This window comes from Macrotis lagotis, chromosome 1 (genome assembly GCF_037893015.1).
Source record: "Macrotis lagotis isolate mMagLag1 chromosome 1, bilby.v1.9.chrom.fasta, whole genome shotgun sequence".
Lineage (NCBI taxonomy): Eukaryota > Metazoa > Chordata > Mammalia > Peramelemorphia > Peramelidae > Macrotis > Macrotis lagotis.
The window spans coordinates 667,818,454-667,845,857 of record NC_133658.1 but is presented as its reverse complement, the minus strand read 5'-3'; the positions used below and the strand labels follow the sequence as shown (position 1 = coordinate 667,845,857).

General features: G+C 33.1%; 1 protein-coding gene across 13 annotated transcripts in view; it reads left to right on the top strand.

Moving 5' to 3' along the window:
- The window catches only part of GULP1 (GULP PTB domain containing engulfment adaptor 1), a 454,164-nt gene that overhangs the window by 418,322 nt on the left and 8,438 nt on the right, over positions 1-27,404 (top strand). For all 13 annotated transcript variants that reach the window (XM_074215525.1, XM_074215533.1, XM_074215522.1 and 10 more), the window contains 2 exons: positions 15,010-15,148; positions 21,262-21,356. In XM_074215525.1, the coding sequence (XP_074071626.1) occupies positions 15,010-15,148; positions 21,262-21,356 (234 nt within the window). The remainder of the gene's footprint in view (positions 1-15,009; positions 15,149-21,261; positions 21,357-27,404) is intronic.

The window sequence follows — 27,404 nt, the reverse complement described above, 5'->3', positions numbered from 1 at the left end:
GAAGAGTTACAAAAAGAAAAATATATATATACATACATCTATATCTATATCTATATAAAGTATATACAATACAAGTTCATCTTGCTAATATATATATATATATAGTAAGTAGATGAATAAAACAATAGAATTAAAGAGAAAAATAATTAGAAACTTTATTTTTCATGCTAATAAATATTGTAAAATCACAATTATACCTAAATTAATTTAATTATTCATTGCCATACCAAATAAACTAATAAAGATTTATCATCCTCTCTGCCTCTCTGATTAGATTGTGAGGTCATGAACTCCAAATCAAATTTCCATTTAAGGAGAAAGCTCAAATTAGACATTAACTCCTTAATTTTCAGCTGACTGAATTACCTGGGGACTTCTCTGACTTATCCACCATGTCCCAGAAAACTCACTCTTGAGATAATGTATATCTTACTATAAAATTCATCATTATCCTTTACCTCTCTTATTAGACAATGACTTCCAAACCTCCATTTAGGAAAAGAATTCAACTCCAATATCTCTGCATATCTTACCTAGCTGCACTTGTTTGAGATTTTTCTTTTATGCCCCTCATTAGGTGCATTCTTTCTTCTACTTCATTTTTTGTGTTGTCTTCCTCCTTTAGATTGTAAACTCTTTGATAATAGGAATTGTTCTCCTCTATTTGTATTTGTATCTCCACAATAACAAATTATCACATAAAACTGGGCATCATAAAACAAATAGCCATATACAGTAGAGAATAGACCTCACTGATACTAAAATATCATGTTTTAAAAAATGTATTTTGAAAAGACCCTCCATATTGTGTCCCTCTGTCTATTATGCCCTAGGCAGCTACCATCATTACCTATCTCTAATCTCAATTGTGAATCTATTCAGTACCTCAATTGTATAAAAGTATGTACTTCTTCTAAGAAATAACTCTATGTTTTAATTCTGCATTCTATCAGACATCCTGAAAAAAGTATTTCAGCATCTCACAAACACTAAAATATGCATTAAGTTGAGATTTAATGAAATACAAAACCAAATTTGGTTTTCCAAGTTTGAGAGAATTATTTTTTAAATTTAGCCTTTTGTCATAGGCTTTTACAAGTTTTCTTAGGTATGCTCTTGTGATTCATTTCAGACTTTTATATGAACTATTAAATCTTCAGTAGGATTTTGCAGTAGTCCCTCAGTGATATGATTTATGTCCAAGAAAAAGCAAAATCTGATGGGACTTAAAAACATATATATTTACAAATGATGTATCTTTGATTCTGTTATAATTCTCAAAGGGTATTTAAAAAATAACAAGTACAAAAGATATGATCATATAATTCCTTTTATCAAGCCATTTTTGCATATTTGACCAGTATTTATACCAAAGAACTTTGTGGTTATTGTTTTATGATCCAGGTTAACACCCTAACAGTGTAATTGTTGCCAATCAATGAGATCATGGAGTAATTTAGAGCTAGCAAAAAAAAAATATAACATGCTAGATATTTTATTTGTTTAACATTAAAATAAAAAGTGATAGTAAACCATTTAAAAAGAGAGAGATGATCACACTACTTTCCTGTCCCTTTCCTAATTTCTCTTCAGTGCCTCATAGGCATGATGAGTCAGTATCACTCATGTCTAGGGGGTTGGTTTTATGAATTTACATGGGTTTTTTGGGTCAGATTTGGTCAGAAAACCCATTTGTGGGTTTTCTGTTGTCATTGTCCACAAAGGGAGCACTTACAAAGTATATTAGGCGCCATCCTGAAGTTCCAAAACTGTGGTTTCCGTCTGTGGTTACCAATTTTGAGAGTGTCGATATTACTACAACCCTATACAACATTGGGGCTGTTGAAATGTTTTAACTGATTTTTGGAAGTTGGTCTCCTATTTTATATAGTCATTTAGATGCACAGAGAAATTTCCATTACTTGACTGTGCTATTTGCTTTTCTTCTTGTGTTCTGGTGGTTTGGCAGTAGATTAGAGGTTGGGTTTTCCACCATTTGGTACTAATTATCAAGGAACAATCTGATTTTCATTTATTACATTCACATGGTAGTGCTTCTCATGTTTATGTTGGAAAACAAGGTCAACTCTGCTCTCATCCACCAAGTAACTCCAACAGATGGACCCTTTTCTGTAATGGCAGGCACAAAGAGTTAAATTGAATTTTTCACTTTACTGCATGGATGTGTTTATATGTGTGCATGTGCACACAGACATCTCCTAATTTCATTTTGAGGGCCAATTGTATGTATTAAATTTACATTATTACCAAGATGCTAAATGAAAAAAAATCAATTGCTAAAAGTTACTGGGCTTTCTTTTGCTGAAAAAATATTCATCACCCTTTTAAAAAATTCAAATCATTATAATTGGGTAAAATCTATGTTCTTATACTTTTATTTGTGGTTAATGAACAGTTTTGATAGAATGCTTTGGATAAGAACTAGATCTCTCTCCCTCTCTTTCTCTCTTTTTTTCCTTTTATCTTTGCTTTTTATTCTTTTTATGCTTGCTTTCCTTCCTCCCTCCATCCCTTCTTCTTCTCTTCCTCCCTCCCTCCCTCCCTCCCTTCCTTCCTTGCTTCCTTCCTCCCTTCCAAGAGCTTTGAGTAAACAATAATTATAATTTTACTTGCTGCTTTCTTAACTACTATTTAAGAAAGCTCATAGGAAAGATGAAACTACTAAAGTTAAATTTTTCCAAAAGCCAGATGTGGAGAACTTTGATGCATTAACCTTGCACATTGCTATACAAATGCTTTAGATCACAATTCCCCCTCCCCATGCCCAGAAAAGTGAATTTTTTCTCATAATTATTAATTTATAAAGTTGAAAAGGAAATAGAGACATCTAGTGTAAACAGTATTAGACTGGTATTCTTGACATAGTTTTCTTGTTAGCTGATTCTTCAGTTTGGCTAAAGCATTTAATTTCTCCTTCAGTTTCTCCAATTTGTGAAATATTATGAGTACTTAATTTGTAGGATGATTATAATTCCAAAATGAGATAATAGATTTATCAGATCTTTGGAAATGAAGAACATATGAAGACTTCTGAAGAAATACATAACTGTTTGCTGTAAGTCATGCCTTCTCATTTTACTCATTGCTATAGTTATATCTTCTTTTAAAAGTTCTTTTAAAAAAACTGTCCTCAAAATTCACTTAAGTAGAACCATAATTAGATAACATTTCTAGAACTTTATTCCATAATATTAACATCCAGGAAGGGGGGTAAATGCAACTGTCCCTCAGAGACATCTCCAGGGACCATCTTGAACTACTGCTGTGCCTTCTCCTCCTTCTCCCTTAAGTTGAGAATGGGAGGGAAGGATCAGGGCTCCGGGGCCATGCCATGGAAGAGTTCTGAACTCTTTGAGGAGAAACCTATATTGATTCCTGGGTTGACTAAAGTACTTGAGTCAAACTGCCTTCTGTAACCTGCATCTAAACACAGGGCCTGGACAACCATGTTATAAAATCTCTCGCTGAATATATCTGGGACCATCACCAATATTAGTACTACACTGTCTGAGGTAGAATCCTGGGGACTTCCCACACCCAAGGTGAACTTTTCCTGATGCATCTTTGCCTTGCCTTGTTCCCTCCCTCCTTAGCAATCAGATTTACACCTGGGCCACCAGTTATCCCTAATTCAGCTTGCTTGGAGGTCAGAATCCTTAGTTTTCAGTCCTGCTCTAAAATAACTGCTATTAAAATAACATTGGAAAAACGCTATTTTACAATTATATGGAGGAAAATGTGCTGGGAAAATTGGTTTATCATAATCTGAACTCTTTTTTTAGACCAAATAACAGTGAAACCATTTGATGATTTAGAAGAAAACATAACTTTTGAGGACAAAAATTAAACTGCTTGCTATTTTAATTTGGACTCTAATATAAATTCAAGGACTAATTTTTCTAGTAGATCTTTGTAAATTTTGCTACCTGCAATTTAAGATAAAGGATAGTATTATTTGAAGATAATTTTTTTGGCTTATATTTTTATCTTTTGTATCCTTTTATTGCCAAAAGAATGAAAAATTGGGGCAGCTGGGTGGCACAGTGGATAGAGCACAGACCCTGAAGTCAGGAGGATCTGAGTTCAATTTGTCCTTAGACATTTAATAATTACCTAGTTGTGTGACTGTGGACAAGTCACTTAACCCTATTGCCTTGCAAAAAAATTTAAAAAAAAGAAAGAACAATTGAATTTAGGAAGCTCTTGGGGTTTTTTTGTTTTGTTTTGTTTTTTTGATCTTAGCCAAATTCAGGTTGGTTTTTTTTTTGAATAGTGGTATTTTCATGTATTCATTGATTTATTCTTTATATATAGATAGGATCAGAAATAATCCATGCCACAGTAATTGTGAAGAGGTAGTTCAAGACTGAAAAAAAATCATTATTATTTAAAAGTCATACCACCATGACTAAACTAAAGGTTACTTAAAGTACATGGGGGGGGGGATACCACACAAATGATTGAGTTATCTTTGAAATTCTTAACTTTTGATATTTTCTCCTTAAATTTGATGAGTAGAGAGGTTCCCTTTATACAGAAACTCACATCACAGATAGAACATCTTACAACCTAGGTAGAGCCCTCAAAACATGAAACCAATGAGGAAGCAGTGAAGTCTAGAAGAGTTATGATACTGTATATCACTGTAGAACAATTTCTAAAATACTGATTATTTCTGGTAATTATAAGGGGTCTGAATCTTAGGATATTTTGAGACAGTGCATTAATACCATATTGACTTTGATACCCCATATTGACCTTAACAGAATCTATCACACAACATATTTCTTTCTATGATAGAATGTATTTCATTTTAAAAATGTTATCTGTTAAAATGACATTTAAAAATAAGTTCCAGAATACTTAAATTTAGAATGTCCAACCAGGATATGTATCTAACAGTTGCCAAAAATGCCACTGCACATCATTAAATTACTCTGGATTTGGCAGTTATATTTTCTCATCCGTATTTCATAAGCCTAATAGCTTGGTGAGAGAGCTGGCACTTTTGAAACATACACAGAGATTGGAATATTCTGAGCCTGAATTCCATCCTTTATAAGGAATCAAATTCAACATACTAGTTTCCTTTCTCAAATAAGTAGGGATGATGCTTCTGCCCCTAATCTCTTTGATTTGGACATTCTTCAGTATTGCTTTGAACTTTACATTGTAATACCCAGGTATACTGGCAACATTTTTTCCCGGAATACTTCTCAAAAATTAATCAAACTCTTTAGTGCAATATTTTAAACACTATACTGTATCCTAATAAGACTTGAAAATAACCCTCTTAAATTTAGACCATTTTGATCATTAACTGGAGGAACCTTTTCAAGACAGTAGACTTTGCAGGGATACTAAAAATAATGTCCTTACCTAGATATGATTTGTCATGGATCATTAAAAAAATCTGTTTTTTTAATCCAGGTGACACTGTGTATAATGCATATCTTCATATGATTTTTACAATTTTACTTTCATATTGAAACTAAAATTGAAAATATACTTAAAATTTTTAAAGTACAAACATTTACTGAGTCCCTACTATGTGATCTGCTAAATATTACTGTAAGGTATATTACAGAATGGAAAAGCATATTAGTCTTGGAGTAAAGGAACATGATTTAAGTTCCTGGCTCTGCCACTTAATAGTTACATGATTCAGAGCAAATAATTTAATTGATATAAACTCAGTTTATTTATCTATAAAATTCATGTTTTGATCAAAATGCCACAGAGCACTACCCCCCTAAAAAAAACTTTTCAAATCACAATGAAATATGAACTCTTGACAGCTTTGATTAATCATTTTTGACTGGATTTTGATGTAGAGAACTCCCCTTGATGGGCAGTTGGGCAGCTGCTTTGCAGTTTATGTGCTTAATTGTCCAGGGCACCAAGAGGTCAGTTGGCTTGTCCAGGCTCACAGAGTCAGTATGTGTGTCTTAGTCCAAGACCCACTCTTTATCCAATATTCTACTGCTCACATTTTGGCTTTTGTTAAAGCTTCCATTTCCTCATCTGTAAATTGAGAGAATTGGCCTAAAAAAAGTTTTTGAGCACTGAAATTCTGGGACTCTATCATAAATTTGTCATTATGTTTTAGTATAAAGACAAATAAATTAATTAGGCTAGTTAGTAAAAAAGACTGATTACATGAGAACTCTATAAAGCTATATCTGTGCCCATGAATCTATGTAGATTTTTCCATTTATATTATATATTTCATCCAACTTTAATAAATGTCTTTATTCTGTATGAACAAGGACTGGACCTATGATTTCACTGCTATTGGGAATACCAATGCAGGTTATTATTTTCTCTACACCTTGAGTCTTAAAGCATTACCTTTTGTGTCGAGAGGTTCATTAACTTGGTTAGGATCAACCATAGTCAGTGTATATAATAGGCTGAACGTGAACAATAGACACACTTATGGTTTTGGTTTATTAGATATTCATTTAGTTTTAGGGGAAAAGATTGCTCACAAAATGGATATGGTACTCAGTTGGAATCAAAATCATTCCTCTTTGCCCTGGAGGTTAGGAGACTGGATTTTTTGAATTCAAAAAATTGTATTTTTTAAATATTGACTGTTTGTGCCTGACCCTGGAATGGGCTCTTCAAAAATGAAGAAACTGTAATGAGGGACAGTCCATACTAACAAATTAACATATTGGCAAGTCACTTAGCAGTCTATAGGCTCCAAGTTCCTCCTCTCCAAATATTAACAAAGTACTTACTATCTCTTTCCCTGACTGATGAAAGTTTTTAAAATTCTTAACCCTGTAGAAATGTGAAACCTTTGTAATATGAGAATCTTTTGCTAGATTTTTACTAAGGTCCATTCTTCTAATTTCATAGTATATAATGAATATTAGGGAATAACTTAGTATTTCGTATAGCACTCTCAAGAACAATCTTTAGACAAATCAGAATTCAAATCCAATCACCTATTAAAATAATTAATTTACAACAACTCACTTACATTTGAACATCAGCTTCATTTTGTTGGGACATAGTATATCCCTCAAAACAAAGCTGTAAGGGGCTAGGCCAGGCATCTCCCATCTGCCCCAAAGCAAAGACTTACATCTATGCTAGTGCAAGGAAATCTTTACCTCCTTCTGCCAGCACATTCTCCCAACTGGAGAACCTCCAGTGCAAAGAGGAACAATTTTCCCTTTGGCTTCAGGCTTTCCACTTTTTTACTGAATCTTTGAAGGAAAAAGAAAAATAGTGGGAAATGGTACTTTTTTCCTCATGCTGTACAGAATTGACTTGCATAACTATTACTAGTGACCTTTTCCTGCCAAATCTCCAGTCTTAGGAGAAAAGAGGATTTGTAAAGGGAGGCCTCCCATATGACCTGGGACTTCCCAAATCACATTACACTTGTGTGAAGCCTAATCTCTAGCTTCCATTAAAGATAAATGGCACCCTTTACTCATTGATGAATATCCTTACACTTAGTCATACTCTTCTCATCCTATCTGATTCCTCTCTGTCGTGCCTCATCTATGCCCTAGGATTATGGAATCCCCAAATCTAACTGTAATCTATCGACTTTTGATCCCTCCCTCTGCTTGCCCATATAAAACCCTAGCCTTTGTCCATATTTTGACTTCCAATCCCTTCCATTTCCTCTGAAGCAAGCATTCTCTCCTTTTTGTCCCATCTTGACTCCTTGGTAAACCGATTCAGTTCTACACTGTCCTCCTTCCTTGAATCCCTATCCCCGTAACATATAAATAATTATTATGGCCACTCAAGCTTTATCCTTGGATCACTCCCACCATTGCTTCTTTCACTCCTTCACATCTACTGCTGAATAAAGATGAAGTCACATAATTTTTCTAAATGAGTTCATTACAAATTTATGTTGCACAAACTCAATTGGACCTTCACTTCTGCTAGACAATCTTACTGTTATCTTCCTTATCAATTTATTATCCACTTTCTACAAAGGGTCTTCCAAATCATTTCATCTTTTTTCAAATGTCCCATGACTTTCCTTCCTCCTACTCTTTCAACTAAGAACCCTACCTCATATTTATAGAATGAGGCCATTAATTGTGACTTCCCTCTTTCCCCTCTTTCTCCTCTCCTATCATTCAGCTGCCATCTTTATGCTATCTCCTCCTTTACTCCTGTCTCATATGATGAGGTGACCTTAGTCCTTACTGAGGCTAATTCCCTCGACTTGCTCATTTGATCTCATTCAGTCCTAACAAATTACTTCTTCTTTTATCACCACTCTTTTGCTTATTTCCAGTCTCTCCTTGTCTTATCAATTCAATCCCTTCTGCCTACAAAAATATCCATTTCTTTCTTATCCTGAAAAAAAATCTTCATTTGACCCTTCCATCCCCCAAAACTGTCTTCCTATATCTCTTCTGTCCTTTGTAGATAAATTCCTTGAAAAGCCATTTATAATAGGGAACCTCCATTTTCTCTTCTCTTAGTCTCTTCTTAACTCCTTACAATACGACTTCCAACCTTATCATTCCACTAACAATGCTCTCTCCAAAGTTACTAATGAACTCTTATTCAAGCCCAATGACCATTTCCCTATCCTAATTCTCCTTGATGTCTCTGCAGACTTTGATACTGTTGATCATTCTCTCCTCTTTGATATTCTCTTCTCTATGGGTTTTCAGGAAAGCATTCTCTCTTTGTTCTCTACCTACCTATCTGGTCTCATCTTCTCTGTCTCCTTTGCAGTATCCTCTTCCAGAACATGACCCCAACAATTTGTGTCTCTAAGGTTTCTACCCTGGGCCCTCTTCTCCCTCAATACTACTGCACTTAGTGATTTCAAAAGCTCCCATGAACATATTTATAATCTCTGTACTGAAAACTCTCAAGTCTACCTATACTTCTTCAACTCTCTGCTGATCTCCAGTGTCACATACAGCAGTCCTTCAAACATAATGAACAGTAACCATCTTAAACTCAACATGTCTAAAACAGAACTCAATGTCTTTCCCTCTAAACTCTTCCCCATTCTTCCTCAATCTAGGAATCTTCCTCAACTCATATTTCTCACCTTTCATATCTAATAGATTTCCAAAACCTCTTTGTAACAACTCTTAAATATGTCACCAGTTCTTCTCTGACACTGCCTCATTCTAGTGTAGGCTGGCATCAACTTAGGTCAGAACTATTAGAATAGCTTGTTGGTGGAACTGTTGGTGGACTTTTGGAATCTGCCTACCTCAAGTCTTTCCTTATTTCTAATCATCCTCCATTCAACTATCAAAGTGATTTTCTGAAGGTACAGATCTGATCATATCACTATTTTCAATTCAGCAAAATCCAAAGGCCCATTCATTGGCTCTAGAATCAAATCAAAATGTTCTTTCTAATAAAAATGTGCTCTGAACACTCTTAAGCTCCTACCTTTTCAGACTTCTTGCCACATTTTTCCCCAATCCAATGACAATCGCCTCCTTGCTTTTCCAGTAATATGACTGTCCCCCAATCCTGGGCCTACTGATCTCCCCTAGCTTCCTCTAAGTCCAAAATCAAATTCCTTCTTTTACTGGAAGCTTTTTCCACTCTCGTTTACTTCTAATACTTTCTCTCTGATAATTACTTTTTTTATCATATTTATAACTTGCTTTGAATATGTGTGTTTGTATGTTATCTTCCCCTCAGTTCTATAAGCTCCTTGGGGTCAGTAACTGTCTTTTTGTTTCTTTGACACATAATGGATGGTTGATAAATGTTTATTGATTGATTGATTGATTGAGCAAACTTATTTTGGGAGATTCAGTATTCTTATCAGTAAAATCCTATAGTATATTATAATTTGTGATTTTATAATTTCAATATTTGCTTAAGTAATTTGGTAAGTCTTTTCAGCATGACCCAGTGATGTAACTGAATGAAATTGGAGAGAATGCTGACCCTTCAGTCAGGAAGACCTGATGCAAACCTTGTCTAAGATACTTATCCTAGACATGCGACCCTGTCAATAAGGGTACATGATCTAGCATAAAGAATGATACCATAAACAAATTATAAGAGCAAAGAATAGCCTTCCTCTGAGAGATCTATGGAGAAGGAAAGAATTCATGACCAAACAAGAGATAGCATTACAAAATGTAAAATAAATAATTACATAATTATATTTAACTATATTATATAACTATGTAAAATATAATTATAAAATATAATTAAGTATAATACATGTTAAAAAGCATTTGCACAAACAAAATCAATGCAAACAAGATTAGAAGGAAAACAGAAAACTGGGAAACAATCTTTACCCCAAGTATCTGATAAAGAGCTCATTTCTCAAATATATAGAGCACTCTGTCAAATTTATAAGAATACAAACCATTCCCCAGTTGTTAGATAGTAACAAGATATGAACAGGAAGTTTTCAAAGGAAGAAATAAAAGTTATCTATAATCATATAAAGAAGTGATCTCAATCACTTTTGCTTAGAAAAATACAAATTAAAAAACTGAGATACCACCTCACATCTTGGCTGAGAGGACAAAAAAGGAAAATGATAAATGTTGGAAAGGATGTGTGCTATGTTTGTGGAATCCAATCATTGGAACTATTCCCAAAAAACAATATACCCATTGATCCATCAATGCCACAACTAGATCTGTATCCCAAAGAGATCATAAAAAGGGCCTACATGGACAAAATTATTTATTGCAGCCTTTTTCATGATGCCAAAATATTGGAAATTGATGGGATACCCATCAATTGGGGAATGACTGAACAAGTGTGGTATATGACATAATAGAATATTATTGTTATTCAATAAGAAATTGCAAGCAATGGGGCAGCTAGGTGGTGCAGTGGATAGAGCACCAGTCCTGGAGTCAGGAGTACCTGAGTTCAAATCTGGTCTCAGACACTTAATAATTAGTTAGCTCTGTGGCCTTGGGCAAGCCACTTAACCCCATTGCCTTGCAAAAAAAATTAAAAGCAATTGCAAGCAGGTAATTTTAGAAAAACCTGGAACTTGTACGAATTGATGACAAAGTGAAATTAGCAGAACCAGGAAAACAATGTATGATGATCAACTATAAATGACTCAGTTCTTCTCAGTAGCACAAAGATCCAAGATGATTACAAAGAACTCATGATGAAAAGTATTGTCCATGTACAGATAAGGAACTGATTCTGATAAACTTTGTATTCAGATCCCAGCATGCTTTTTTTCACACTATATTTATTTTCTATATGTTTTGCTTCTCTTTTGATCTATTTCTTCTTTCACAACTGTGGTGAATGTGGAAATATGTTTTACATGATTGCACACATTTAACCTTTATCAAATTGCTTACCTTTTTAGGAAGAGGGGAGGGAAGGGAGTGATTTTGTAAAGATTAATGCTAAAAATTGACTTGACATATAATTGGGGAAAAAGAAAATACTATTAAAAATAAAAACAAAAATGAAATTAATTTTTTTACCAAAACAAAGCAATGCAAAACAAACTATGTGTTCCTGAACTTAATCACTCATGTCATGACTTTTCCTCATCTGCAAAGAGGGCATTATAATCATACCTTCTTATTGAAGTGAGAATGAAATCAAATTTGATAAAATGTGAACACACTTTGCAAAACTTAATATCCTACATAAATATTGACTATTGGTGTATTGTTGATGAGATGTCTATCTTCGTATTCAGTGAGTGTTGGGAACTTGGAAAAAGGAAATGTAAAGGACTTGTCCAAGTTCTCAGGAACACAGAAGAAGTTGAGGTTATTATCAATCCATCTGGAATACTCTAATTTCAATTAATTACATTAGAACAAAATAGCAATGATGGTAATCATAATGCCTCACATTTGCAGAGATGACTCTTAAAGGTTCCAAAAGAACTTTTCTCATAAGCATTCCCTGAAACTAGTAGGGTCTCACCATAACATGATTACCAAAGTAAGGTGTGCTAAGCTTGGAATCAGGAATACTGGATTCCATATTGCACTTCTGACAACTACTGTTTGATCCTGACCAATTTATTTAACCTCTTTTTGTATCAGGCAACTTTTTAAAATTTTTTCCTCTTGAAATGAGGAGGTTGAATTAAGTGACAATTAAGTTTCCTGGCTGCTTTAGATCTATGACCCTAGGTACCAAGTCATATTTGAATTATTTCTAATGGTGAAGGCAATTTCCCCAACTCCCCAAATCAAAGATTTTTCTCATTTTCCCTTAATAACATTGCAAATGAATTAAGTGGCTTTCACATGGTTTCCAAATTAAAACCACAGTTCCAAGTTTAGCTTTCTTTGTATTATACATTTGTACCAAGTATAGCAAATGTTATTTATATTGGGCTATGGAATTTACTTTGTTTAGATTTTTGGATATTATGTCCTGGTAATTCACATTATTTCAGACAGCATACCTCAGTGGGAAGAATAGACATGAATAACTATCTGATTTGAGAAATGCTCAAAATAATACAGATTCTTGACCTATTTCCCCCCCTTTCCTATTGATCTAACACATATCTACTTCTTACTGAAAATTGGAAAGGTTCTCAAGAAGTTATTCTATTGTGAACTTATTTATTTCCCCTTATTATGGTAACTTGGAAAACATACTTCAGATTAGGAATTGAAAGACCTTGCCTCTGCCATTGAGTTCTAGTTCTACCAGTTATGTGAGTTGTGGTTCTTCCACGGAGTTCTAGTTCTGCTATAGGACAGTTAGGTGATACAGTGAATAGAGCACTGGCCCTGGAATCAGAAAGACCTGAGTTCAGGTCCAGTCTCAGACACTTACTAGCTGTGTGACCTTGGACTTAATCCTGATTGCCTTACATCCAGGGCCATTTCCACTTGTCTTTATCCTCATGTCATTGTCTTCTTCCAGAATGAAGGAAAAACATCATCATCATCATCATCATCATCAATCTAGTTATACTATTGAGCTCTAGTTCTACCATTGAGTTCTATTTCTATCATTGAAACTGTTCTAGTTTTCTGCCACTGAGTGAGTTCTATAGTTCTTCCATTGAGTTCTAGTTTTACCACTGCGCATTCTACATTGAGTTAACTGTAGTTCTGCCATTAAATTCTAGTTCTGCCATAGAGTTCTAGTTCTGCCATTGAGCTCCAGTTCTAGTTGAGTGAGTTCTACTTCTATCATTGAGTGAGTTCTTGTTGTACTATTGAATTCTAGTTCTACCACTGAGTTCTAGTTCTGCCATTAAGTGAATTCTATAGTTCTACCTTTGAGTTCTAGTTCTACCTTTGAGTTCAAGTTCTGCCATCGAGTATATTCATCAGCAAGCATCTAGCAAGTACTTATTGTGTATCAGGCACTGTGCTAAGAGCTGGGAATAGAAATACAAGAAAAATGAAAGATAATCTCAGGCATCATGAGTTCTTACATTCTTGTAAAGGGGGAACACAACACATGAAAGTAAAGTAGGTGGGGTGGGGAAGTGCAGACATAATAAAGAAATCCAGAGGATTAGGAAGAAAGCAATGAAAAAAATGTGAACAAGACATTCCCTCAGATTGGAGGTTCCAAGAAGGGCCTTAGAGAAACCTTCAAAAGTGAGACATTGCTAAGAAATGGAAGGGGAGGAAAGCACTTATTAAGAACAAACTATGTGCCAAGAACTTTACAAATATCTCATTTGAATCCCACAACTCTATGAAGAATATACTATTATAATTCCCATTTTATAGATGAGGAAACTGAGGAAAATTAGTTCTGCCATTGAGTTCTAGTTCTATCATTGAATTCTAGTTCTGTCATTGAGCTCCACTCCTCCATGGTCACACATTTTAAGTGTCGAAGTCAGATTAAAATTCATGTCTTCTTGAATTCAAGCCCAGTGCTTTTATCTATTGTGCCACCTAGCTACTGTAAAATATGATTCATCTTTCTAGAGTTTTCTTTCACAGAAAATCTGTTTTTTAAGTTATATATTTTATTTAGAAAATGGTGGATATTCTCCTCACACATTACTTTGTAGTTCCCTGATAATTTTTTAATAAGATACCAAAATTTAAATCTGGAAGTTATCTTAGAATCCAAATTGTCCGACTACCTCATTTTACAGATGAGTAAATGGAGTCCAAATAAATTGATAATTTGTCCCAAATCACCAAGTATCAGGATTGGACAATAGCAATAAAATTAATTATGAATGCATGTTAGTATCTTTGACTATTCATAAACTTTGTGTTCAATGAGCAGTCACTTCTAAGGAAGTCCTTAATAAGAGTATAAATCCTGGTTGTATTTTATTTAAGAATTAACAATGAATCTAAATTTTTAAAATTAGTATATAGATGACTTTAAAAATATTCTTTAGTCATGAAAGAAAACATGAATTATTTTTTTACCATGAGCATCTCCATTTCCAAATTTATTGGAACTAGTAGTTTCATTCTTGTAGTATCTCCAATACTTAGCACATAATAGGGATTTAATAAATGCTTGTTGATCTGTGGGTTGATATGGTTCTTCCCTTAAATTGGTCTTTTAGTATTTTAAATAAATTTAAAAAATTTTAAATTTTAAAAATTTATTTTTTCTGGACAATTCAGATATTACTTTCATATGTTTGGTTAATTGATGTGTTATAATATCAAACACTCAACTTATTTCTGTCAGACCCTTCCTGTCTAGACAGTTCTATCTCTGCATTTTGCTCTTGCACTTTTTTCCAATGATAGTAAATGGCCTTCTATGTTTTGCCTAAAAAAAATGAAAAAGTTACCATTTTCTGAAACTAGCCAAAGACATTTAGTGGAAAAGGTGTCCATTTGTGACCTGTGTGGAAAAGGTATCCATTTCAAGATAGCTAACTGCAGCTGTCATCTAAGTTGTCATTCTTTGTAAACTTATAAGCTATTGACTACTTTGAAATTTTAAAAATGTTTTATTGTGATTGTTTTTTCCATTTATCTGTTTGCTGAAAGTTCAGGACTATGATTTACTTACATGAAATATTACTCCAATAAGCTATTATCTTTATTTCAGGCAACCAGTATGACACCTAAATCACCTTCCACTGACATCTTCGATATGGTTCCTTTTTCTCCTGTAACTCCTCAGTCATCAACACCTACTCGCAATGGTACACAGCCTCCTCCAGTACCCAGTCGATCTGCAGAGATAAGTATGTTCTGTAATAATTCTAACTCCTATTGTTTTGTATGGTGTTTATATCAAACCAGCTAATGTATGTTACTATATATTTTATATTTTATTACTAGAAACAAAACTATTTAGATTAATTAGCTAGTTCTTTCCAGTTTACAAAATAAATTTAAATCAGTGCATGGGAAATAGAAATGGAAATTTAGAATACACATATGACTATCTCTGTGAGTATGTGTATATATAAATCTATATACATATACTTATATACTGTTTCCATTACTGTACAAGATATTTAATTTGCTTTCTCTTCATTCAATTTAATATCAATTCTAGCAAGCATTTATTATGTATCTTTGTTTTTGCAAGGCAATGGGGGTTAAGTGACTTGCTCAAGGTCACACATTTAGACAATTATTAAGTGTCTGAGGCCAGATTTGAATTCTCAGGTACTCTTGACTTCAGGGGCAGTGCTCTATCCACTGCACCACCTAGCTGCCTAATTGTGTACCTTTTATACTGTGTATACAAAAACAAAAATAGTCTTTGTCTTCATGGTACTTAAATTCTGAGAGAATTCAGTTTGTGTTCATAAAAGTAAAAACAATTTCATCTTAGGGTAGAAAAAATTCACAACATTGGGGATGTGTGGGAATAGTGATTATAGAAAGGCTTTATAAGATAGGAGATAATACTTAAGCTGGGTCTTGAGATTCCATAGAACATCTGATTTAATTTTGTTTGTAATCTTCATTCTAAAACTTTGTTCTTGTTCCAAAGAATGTTGGTGATAATCATTCTTTCTTCTTCTAAATTAGGGAGTAACTTATCCACCCAAAAAAATCTATCTCAGGTTACAGATATTTTCTAAGTGAGAATCCTTTCTAAAATATTACTCACAAGCCCCCAATGAGGTTTTCTTTTTATTAATTGCTCAAAGTAAATATTTCAAAGCAAGGGCAATTAACGAAATAGCAGGGTAATAAAAGTACTACAGAGCATTCCCAATGCCCTTCCATATGTTCAGTTCCCTAAACCACAAATACACTCTGCTCCTCCCTCAGTGTTACTTCCAGCTGCTTCCCATCTTGTGCTTCTGCTGATCATTGCTATCTATCAGAGCTCCTTTTCAATTGATCTTTCCAAACTCACTTTTTACTTGCTCTAATACCCCGTCTAACATTTACTAAGACTACTGTAGTTATCAAGTTTCTTTTGTAATCAAAAGAGATCTTCACCTTTATCAGAAAGATTCACCCTTTCATTATCCATAGGGAGATAGAGTGTGAATGGGGAAATAGTTAAATAAGAATCCCTTTCAGAGAATTACTATTCTGCATCTACTGTCTCAGTCAAAGCTTAACCCTCATTCAAGCTCCTCAGAGAAGAAAATAGTTATTTACCATAAGATTATATTATAGTAATCAGCATTAAAATTTAGAACTGGAAAGGAAACTCTATTTTCCTTAAACTCTTTTATATTTTTCTGCCTCTTCTGAGACTCTCAGTTCAACTCTCACTTTTACTTATGGTTAGAAAACCATTTGAATTCTTATTTAGTTAGCAAGTATTTGTTAAGGCTATTCTATGCACTAAGAATTGTACTAAGTCATGAGAATAAAAATAAAGAAAAAAAACCTTGGTCCCTGTTCTCTAAAACTCACCAATTCTGATGGAAGAGATAACATGCAAAAAATTATACAAACAAGATACCTTTAATGTAAATGGAAGGTAGTCCATTTAGAGGGATTTAGGAGATGGGGGACATGTATGGTGGTTCTTATCATTCTCCTATTGGCTTAGGCAAATGCTGCCAAGACTTCCTTAGAACTAAATGGTATACTTTGGTTATTAAGATTCCCCATTCTTCTGTTTTATGCAAATGACAAGAGTTCATTAAATGATAATTTATGAAATTATTGAAATAGGGGCAGTCAGGCTGGTTCTTTGAATAGTCACAGGGAATGACCACAATGGCAGTAGGAAATGGAGCTATAATCATGTCAATAACTAAAATGGTATGGAGGCAAATAGCACAGAAGGTACAGAGGCAGAAGGCAATAGCCCAGGGGATGGGTCTTGACAGTGGTACTAGATGACTTCTGATGCAGCATATATTAACACAATGTGATTTTTGGTTAATACATGTTGCAATTTACAAATTATGCTCCTTTAAACTTTTGAGACAGTTTATATGCCCAGACTCCCCTCTGCAGTCTTATTTCCTACTATTACCACATTAACTGGCTAGTTATTATACTGACTAGAAGGTAGGAGTAGGGGAAGGAATAAAAACCAATTTGGAGAGCATTCTGGAATTATACCCAAAAAAGTTATTAAACAGCTTATTCCCTTGGAGCTAGCAATATCAGTATGAGGACTGTTTCTCAAAATGATTAGCAGAAAAGGAAAAACACCTATCTATTTTAAAATATTTATAGCAGCTCTCTTTTATTTTTTGTTTTTTTATTTATTTTTCCAATTCTATGCCAATTCTATGTAGAGATAATTTTCAACATTTATTTTTATAAATTTTTCTCCCTAACACCTTCCCCTTCCCCACCCATGAATACCAAGTAATCTTTATACATGTATAATTATACATGTATAATGTATGGAAATACATGTATTTCCATATTGGTCACATATAGAAACTTTCTTTATGATGGTAAAGAACTGTAAATGGTCAATGTGCCCATCAATTAGTAAACTGACAGTTTTTGTCAGTTGGGAAATTTAGTAAGTTGTGGTATTTGATTGTGATGGAATACTATAAGATGAACTTGAAAATCTTAGAAGAACATGACTAGATTTTATGAAATAATGAAGAGTGAAACTGAGGAAAACCGAGAGAACTTTGTATATAATAGCAGCAATTTAAAAAAAAACTTTGACTAAATAATTTTGACTATGATACATACTCAAGTTAACGACAAAGGACTTATGAAGGAAGATACTATCTGCATTGAGAAAGAATTGATAAAAAGAAGTATATATGTAATGATTTTAACAAATATGTGAAACCAAATATATAGGTATAAATATATAATACATTTGTAAATGTTATAAAAATAATTTATAAAATGAATAAATATATCTAAATCATACAGAACAAAGTATGTGTGTATGTACATATATATGTATACACATATATATATGTATGTGTGTCTAATGGTAGTTATCTTGGGGGTGTAGAGTGTCATAATAACTTTATAATACATTTAAAAAGAATAGAAATCGTGCAAAATAGGTTTGTAGTTTCATGTACAATTGTCTCTTTTCTACTGTTATGGAAATGCTTGTTTTATTTCTTAACTTCAGAATAAAATAATATGTTTTTAAAAGATGCAATTTTAGTACAGTTGGAATGGCTAATGAAAATTGAAAACCTTTTATCTTCTTCCCAACTAATTTGTTTGCCAGGCCTTTCTCTGGACTCTCTGTAGTTATGATAAATTTAGTAAGGTTTAAGTTTATTTTATTTTTCTTAAAGTGTAGTTTGCTATTTTGATCACTTGGTTAAAAAATTGTACAATATTTCATAAATTGTAAGCTTTCAAAATCTGTAAAGGATTTTTTTTCTTAATTAAGCCACTGGCATTTTATTGGTCAACAGAATATAAAGGCCAAAAACTGTGCATTTTTCTTTGGTGTTTTGTCCAGAAGCAATATAATTCATTTCTTTTTAGTAGCAAACAAATTTCTTTTCTTTTTTAAAAATTTTTCCAGTTACATGCAGAGATAGTTTTCAACATTCAACTTATTTTTTCGTTTTCTTTTTTTTTGCAAGGCAAATGGGGTGGTTAAGTGGCTTGCCCAAGTCCACACAGCTAGGTAATTATTAAGTGTCTGAGACCGGATTTGAACCCAGGTACCCCTGACTCCAAGGCCGGTGCTTTATCCACTATGCCACCTAGCCGCCCAACATTCAACTTTTTGTAAGCATTTGTGTTCTATGTTTTTCTATCACCCCTCCCTCCCTCCATTCTTCATGGCAGTGAGTTACCTGATATAGGTTGGACATGTATAATTGTGTTTAACATTAGCCATGTTGTGAAAGAAGAATAAGGACTGAAGGGGAAAAAAAAAAACCATAAAAGAAATTTTTAAAAGTGAACATAGCATGTTTTATTCTGCATTCAAATGCCATAGTTTTTCTCTGGATGTGGGTAACATTTCCCATAGTAAGTGTCTCAGAATTGTCTTTGATCGACAGAATTGCTGAGAGTTGAATTCATCCTAGGTGATCATTTCACAGCTTTGCTGTTAATGAATATAATGTTCTTCTAGTTCTACTCACATCAGTATCAATCCATGAAAGACTTTCCAGGCTTTTTTTGAAGTCCATCCACTCATGATTTTTTACAGAACAATAGTGCTCCATCACATTTATATCCTGTTTAGCCATTCTCTAATTAATGGGTATCTCCTCAATTTTCTTTTCTTTTTTTTTGTAGGTTTTTTTTGCAAGGCAAACGGGGTTACCACACAGCTAGGTAATTATTAAGTGTCTGAGACTGGATTTGAACCCAGGTACTCCTGACTCCAGGGCCGGTGCTTTATCCACTATGCCACCTAGCTGCCCCTCTCCTCAATTTTCAATTGTTTTCCATTACCAAAAAATTGTTATAAATATTTTTGTACTTGTGGGTCTTTTATTCTTTTTTAATAATCTCTTTAGGGTAGAGACCTAATAGTGCTATATTTTTGGATCAGTGGGCATAGTTTTATTGCCCTTTCGGCCCAAACTGCTCTGTTTGGATCAGTTCACAACTCTACCAGTTACTGTATTAGTGTCCCAATTTTGCCACATTCCTCCAACATTGATTGTTTTCAAAAAATTTAATTTCAGTGGTATTGCACCTATTCTATTTTAATCTGTACTATTTTATCAGGGGAGGCTAAATCAGGAGTCCCCAAGGGAGGCCACTGACTCATTATCTATTGTTTAAGAGGAATCTATCTAAAATGGAACATATTTTGTTATTTAAAAAACAAATATTGCATCCCTGATAATTTGTTATCACATTGAGAATAGTGTAAATACTACTTTTGAGCATAGTAGAGACAAAGAAATCATACATCTTTGAATCTTTTATAGGATCTAGAAGAGTCCCTTTTACAGAATGAATAAATATTTGTTGAACAAGTGTTAGAAACATGAAATCAGGGCGGCTAGGTGGCATAGTGGATAAAGCACCGGCCCTGGAGTCAGGAGTACCTGGGTTCAAATCCAGTCTCAGACACTTAATAATTACCTAGCTGTGTGGCCTTGGGCAAGCCACTTAACCCCATTTGCCTTGCAAAAAACCTAAAAAAAAAGAAAAAAAAGAAAGAAAGAAGCATGAAATCATAATTAAATACATTTATAAAGGAATGAGATTGCAAATGAAATTCAAAGACATGTTAAAAACAAACAAACAAAAAAACTCACAATAACTAAAAACCAAAACTGCATGTGAAATTCAAAAGAGGTCCTATTTTTTTCTATATTGATTTGCATAGGATACCTTACCCTGTTTTGCATCATGGATTCTTTTGACAGACTGGTTAAACCTATGGTGCCTATCTTAGAATAATATTTTTAAATGCATAAAATAAAATATTGATGATTAGTAAAAAAATAAATTATATTTAAATAAAGTTAGTACCAAAAATTTATTCTTTGAACCCACCATGTTTGAGACACTATGCTAAACTTGGGCAGAGCCAAATTCACGGACCTTAGGTGAAGAGTCACAAATATAGAGAATTGCTTGTGGTCTATTGGTGTTTGTCAATTTCATAATTTAAAAATATAGAAAAATCAATATAGAAGAAATACGACCCCATTTTAAATTACATGAATTAAATACTGTGTAATAGAATCTCTTATTAACATGTGTTCTTAATAAAGTATAATGTTATTCAAATATGTCTGGGCTCTTTAGATATTTTTGAGGCCACCATTTGATTAATAGGAGTTGTGTCAATATATCAAAAAATTAAAATGGAGAATTGATTAAACAATTATTTCTTGTGAGCAACATATGTAATCAAAGTGCATAATTATCCCATTAAAATAATCCATGCTTTCATTGCATGAATCCTGTTATTTCCATGGTACTAAATTGTTTATTTCCTTCATTCTAGAACGTGACCTTTTTGGAGCAGAACCTTTTGATCCTTTTAACTGTGGACCTGGTGACTTCCCTCCAGACATTCAATCAAAACTCGATGAGATGCAGGTGACTACTGATTTATTACTAGAATAAATTGTATTGATCTGTAAAATTTGACCATCTGTAGTCTTGGCCTAATTACTTTTTAGGTGAATAGTCAAAGAATTTTTGTTTTGTTTTTTTGGTGACCATTAGCTAGTTTTATGTTAGTATAATATATCTCTAAACCTTAAAATATCATAGCAAACACTTTAGATAAGGCTGTCCTATCTTTTAATATATTTTGCAGTCTATTTCTCCAAATACTTACACAGACAGACACACACAGACATAGACAGACACATTTTTTTTAAAAAATAGAATCTTGGATTTCATTGAAGTAGAGAATTAAAGAGAAAACTTTTTAGCAATGGGAACAGTTACTCTGCTTACAGTTTTAAAGGATAGCCTGAAATATTGAATGGTTACTTGATGTCCTTAGAGGAAGGTTTAGCTCTCTTTCTCCTCTTCCATTTTGTGTCCAGTTAAGGGATTTTAAAAAATATTTTGCTTTTTTTGGATAACCTTAACTAAAATAATAGTCTAATGTTCTACCAACAAAGTACAACATTTCTGCTTAGCAATTGCTTTGAACATGAGTTTGGTAACAAATGATTTCTAATACCAGATTAGACTATTTGTTTGTTGTGTATATTTTTGCCATTACTAGAATGTGCAAGGGGTAGCTAGGTGGTACAGTGGATAGAGCACTGGCCCTGGAGTCAGGAGGACCTAAGTTCAAATCCGGTCTAAGATACTTAATAATTGTCTAGCTATATGACCTTAGGCAAGTCACTTAACCCCATTGCCTTAAATAAATAAAATTTTTTTAAAAAGTAGAATATATGTATGTATGTATGTGTATATATATACATCTTTCTCCCTCTGTTCCCATACTCATAACATGCACAGTTTATTAATAGGAAAAAATAGCTAGTTTGATCTTTGGATGGCAGAAATAGTTTGTGTTTTTATGTAAATACATATTTATGTATATATGAAAGAAATATTTGTCTATATACATTTATGTAGTTATGTGCATATGTGTGCATACATACAGAGTACAGAAAAAATACAGAGTAAACATACATGCATATATACACACATATATACAGAGTAAAATCCCATAAATTTTGATAGGATTTTATTTTTTTAAATAATCCTAGAAATTGACCTTACTTATTGATCTTTTTCAGAATTGCTAGTAGCAAAGCAAGGTGACAGGTGCTGGTGCTGGAGTCAGGGAGACCTGAGTTGAAATCTCATCTTTGGCCTTTATTAGCTGAATGTTTATGGACAAATGTCTTCACCTTTCTGAGTCTCATACAAATATTTCTTTCTTTCTTTTTTTTTTTTGCAAGGCAATTAGGTTAAGTGGCTTGCCCAAGGCCACACAGCTAGGTAATTATTGTTTGAGGCCACATTTGGACTCAGGTACTCCTGACTCCATGGCCAGTGCTCTACCCACTGTGCCACTTAGCTGCCCCTCATACAAATATTTCAAAGACTTCATATGTTGATATTATTTAGAAGATTGAGCTTCTATATATGCAGGAAGAAATTTAAAATATACAAAAGATCCATAGAGGGAAAAAAAAAGTGTTTTGTTAATAGTTTGTGGTAATTGTTAAAATTTTAATAGGAAAAGTACTAATCTCTATAGACCAGTTTAATAATTTCTTAATTTTTTTCATAATTCTGATTTGTACTATTAATTAACTTAAAGAAGTTAAGTATAAAAATCTCTATAGAAACATAATTGACAAGCTTAGAAGTATCAATTAATTATCCATTAATTTTTTCAGCTTATCCCTCTATGTTGTTGTTTCTAAGATCATTTACTACAAAGATGAGATCCATCCACTGGGATGAATTTGAACATTGTTTCAAAATACTTTATTTCCATACTTGATCCAAATTGATACTATCACCTAAAAATATACAGGGAGATTAATAAGGATATGTAGTGAGTAAAACAGGTGTTAAGTAAATGATATTTACCAGAAACTGAAAGTTCATCTTGCTTATTGACTCTGATATTTGAGTGGAATGTTGTCAGACAAAGAAAGGGCATTAACTCTAGGTACATTTTTGCTGGGTGTTTGAGGTAAGGTCTAAATCAGCACTAAGCAAAATGAAAATGATATAATAGTTGCATGTTTTAGTCACAAATCAGTGCTTGCAGTGCATTTATATGTCAGAAGAAAAGATCTTAACCTTAGTCTAGACATAATCTTTTAGACTTATTTACCATGTTTCTTTAGCATTGTATCTTTGTTTCTAAAAGCTATAACATATGACTAGTATTTGATATTGATTTTTCAAATTGAATATTTAATACATTTGTTAACTATTAGAATTATTTGCTATGCAAATACTAAACTGCATTACTCTATTTTGATTGCTTCTAATACTTTCTCAATGTCTTTTTTGTCTTCTTGTGCTTTCATGGGGGGTAGCGCCAGAGATGGTTAGTATATAATTTCCATAATCATTTCACAACTTTTTGCAAACTAAATTTTAACATTTGCATGCTTTAACTGACTGAAATATTTCAGTGTGTTTCTGGATTGTATGACTTATTTCTGTGTGCATATTTTTATTTTTAAGTGCATTTTAATTTCAATGATTGAGTCATTATGTATTGCCTCACCTCTTATGTATTAGTTAAACCTATTGTCACAGGCTTCTGTTCATTAAAATAGTTACCTTTTGGATAATATAAAGTTTGTAACAACTTTATTACTAATTTTAGTGGTCTTAACCAATTAGCCAATTTAAAAAATTTTTTTTTTCTTTCTTTACAAATACTTCTTTTGTTTGTTTGTTTAAACCTAAGGAAACAAAATAAATTTTGTGAGCATCACATGCTTTCAAGCATACGATATCTACCTTTTTCATTGTATTTAGAGAATGAGAACAAAACTTATCAAGAAAATAAGCTAATTCATTTGAATTTAGAGTCAGTATGAAACACATCAGAAAATGAGAATAGTATATTATAAATTGTTGAAATAGGTTACTTATGTCTTTGAAGTCAGGTCTTATCATTTTGAGTTTAATTTGACTAAAAATTGGGAAACTAAAAACAAAAATTAGTTATTTAAGTGACATAGATCTAGCCTGTTAACTGTAAGTCATTTGTAATTAATAAAAACTTTTATTCTCAAGGAAAAAAACACATTTTGACTGGAGTAGAGGGTTTAAGCTGGCCTTACATTTGACACTGACCTCCATCCTATTGCTCAAGGCCATATATATATGCCCTTATCCTCATCCCAAGGGTCAATGAACTTTAGTACCTTGCCCCTCCCTGATAAGTTTTCACTAAATCCCTGCCCCCAGATACAAGATAAATTCCATCAACAAAGCAGTGGATCCTTGCCCTATCCTGAAATGATTGAAACTTTGTGCCATTGTCCCTTATTTATAAGTCCTTGATTATCTCCTCTTTGCTTTTTGAGTTATACCCATTATCTACATATTCCTGTTTTTCTCATCTCTCCCCTCTGAATTACTAACCCCATCTATCAATATCTAATTACCTGGCCCCTTTAAAAGCTCAGCCTCTCTTTAGTAGCAGCAAGTCTTTGAGAAGCCAGCCAGCCAGCTCATGGGCAATATGATCCCCCAAATAAATTCTCATTCCTCTATGACCTTCCTTACTGACTATAAGGTGGCTCCTGCTGCTAATCCTTTATTTTTTTGCTCTCTTAGCTTCTATTCTGGAAGTCTATACATGTACTACATCTGATGAAAAAAAAATCTCTTATATTTCTACCTCCACTTCCCTTCACCCATTCGCTCTCTCTTCTATGCTTCCTTCCTCTGGTTTCTGGTAATAAAAGTATTGATATACAAAACAACCTCAACACTCCTTACCTACCATTTTTTGATTAAAATATTCCCATGCAGATACATATTCTCTTCATTGGTGTCATCCTACCAAGTTTCAGTTAGATGTATAAGGTCAAATTTGTCTATGCATTAGACATACTATTTCCATACATTTTTTCTCCATTGAGACTCCATGGAGTCTCAAAAATTCAAGTCAGATAAATAATTTAAAGAAATTTATTATCCAAATCTGTCTTCCTCTCTTCAGCCTTTGCCTTGATGGGTAATAAAGATGAAAACATTGTCAGTTCCTTTCTTAGGATAATATTGACTGTATTGACTTCTGACAGTATCATGTATTCCCATTTGAATCACAAAATATAGGTTTTAGTCACCTATTTTGGGAAGGAAGTTCTTTGCTATATATGGTCCTGAAAGACAATATAACTCTGATAAATGGTATCATCCTTTTTCCTTAGTAAGGGAGTGAACAATAACCATTACTGTTTATCTTCTTCCTGTTATCTTTACGAGATAGCAATGATTTCTTCCCTAGCCACACCTATTTATCTTATTTTCATTCCTTGGAGGACAAAAGCAGCTTCTTCCTCAAGAGCATTCAACTTGTTCCTTTTTCTGAAAGATCCTCAAGTTTGTTTTCTTAATTCCAGTAGTAGATGAAAATCTTTCTTCTTTTCTTTCTCTCCAATTATTCTGTGACTCTTCAACCTCAGCAAAGCAATACTCCTTTTTCCTTTAAATCTTATTACTTTTTCTTTTCATATTGAAGTATCTCTTCATTGTCCCAAATATCTTGGAGTTTAGAAAGGCATTGCCTTGAGTCTTTGGAGGGAGTCTGTAAGTACTATGAGCATAGACCAGTCAGCAGTTGTATAAATTCCTCTTGCTCTCTCCACCTACTAGACCTGAGATCTTTCATTTTTGCCTTTGAAACTTTTTGTTGATGATTATGCCTTACTCTTCTTACTGCTTCATAAATGATTAACAATCTGATGACCATTTCTGGTTTTCTTTCTCTTCCCTTTCTAATCTTTTATCAATATTTACTTACTTTTGTTACCTTTCTAGTCTTATCAAACTTCTCTTGAATTCACTAACTTCTCTTCAGATTTTATCCTGAATATTTTCCCTTGTGACTTAAGCCCTTTAGATTGTCTTTTTCCTTCATTCCCTTCAAAGAGCTATTAGCTCTCAACATTTGCTTGAATTCTCCTTAAATTTATCCTTATCAAGTTCACTCTCTGGCCTTCTTCATAATTAGGGGCCATCCAAATTATCAGTTTCTTTCTCCTTCATCAACTCTAATCCTTTTCTTTTTCCAACCCTTTTCTGACATAGAAATTTCTTCTTTAGAATCCAGAAGTAAAACATAATTTGTAAGCTTGAGATAATGCAACACAGAGTCAAATCCTATAACCTATCCAGTCTGTTTTTAATTTAATTTTTTAAATTGACGAAAATCTATTTTTCTCTCTCCTTCCCCTCCCGATCAAAAAGAAAAAAATATTCATAACAAATATGCAAAGTTAAGCAAAACAAATTCACACATTGCTCATGTGTAAAAGTGTTGTCAAAGTCTTAGGATATGGTTAGAATGGTTCATTAATGGTCCCCTGGAATCCTGATTGATCATTCTGAGTCTGTAATTTAACCCTTAAGTTGAACCTGAAGTTCCATTTATTAGGTTTATCTTGAAGTTATTGAATGTAGTTCACATTTTTTAGATGGAAAGGGAATTTTATATATAAATAAATTTATATAATCAAAGAATATTTTGTCAGATTCATTCCAGTACTCCAATGTGTGAATTCTTTTTCATTTCTAGTATTACATTATAATATAATAAATCTTTAAAATTGTTCTTTATAATACTGTACTTTTGCATATATTTTCTCCCTTGCTACTCCTAACAACTCTGGGAATTAGAAGAGCTGGTATTTTATTCCACTTAAGGATTAAGTAAGAAAACATTAAAAAAGAATGTTTGACTTTCCTAAAGTCATACAGGGAGTTCTTGAACTCAGTTCTCACTACTAGTCTAGTAAGTTTTTGATTTTTGTTTGTTTGTTTGAATTCACCATGCAGACTCACAAGACAGTTTTTCTGCTATGTTTAATTAATTAGTCTACTTTTTTTTTTACATCAGTAAATCACAAGAATTTAAGTTCCAGGCATTGATGGAAATACTTGGGCTTTTATCCTGTGATATAACTGTAG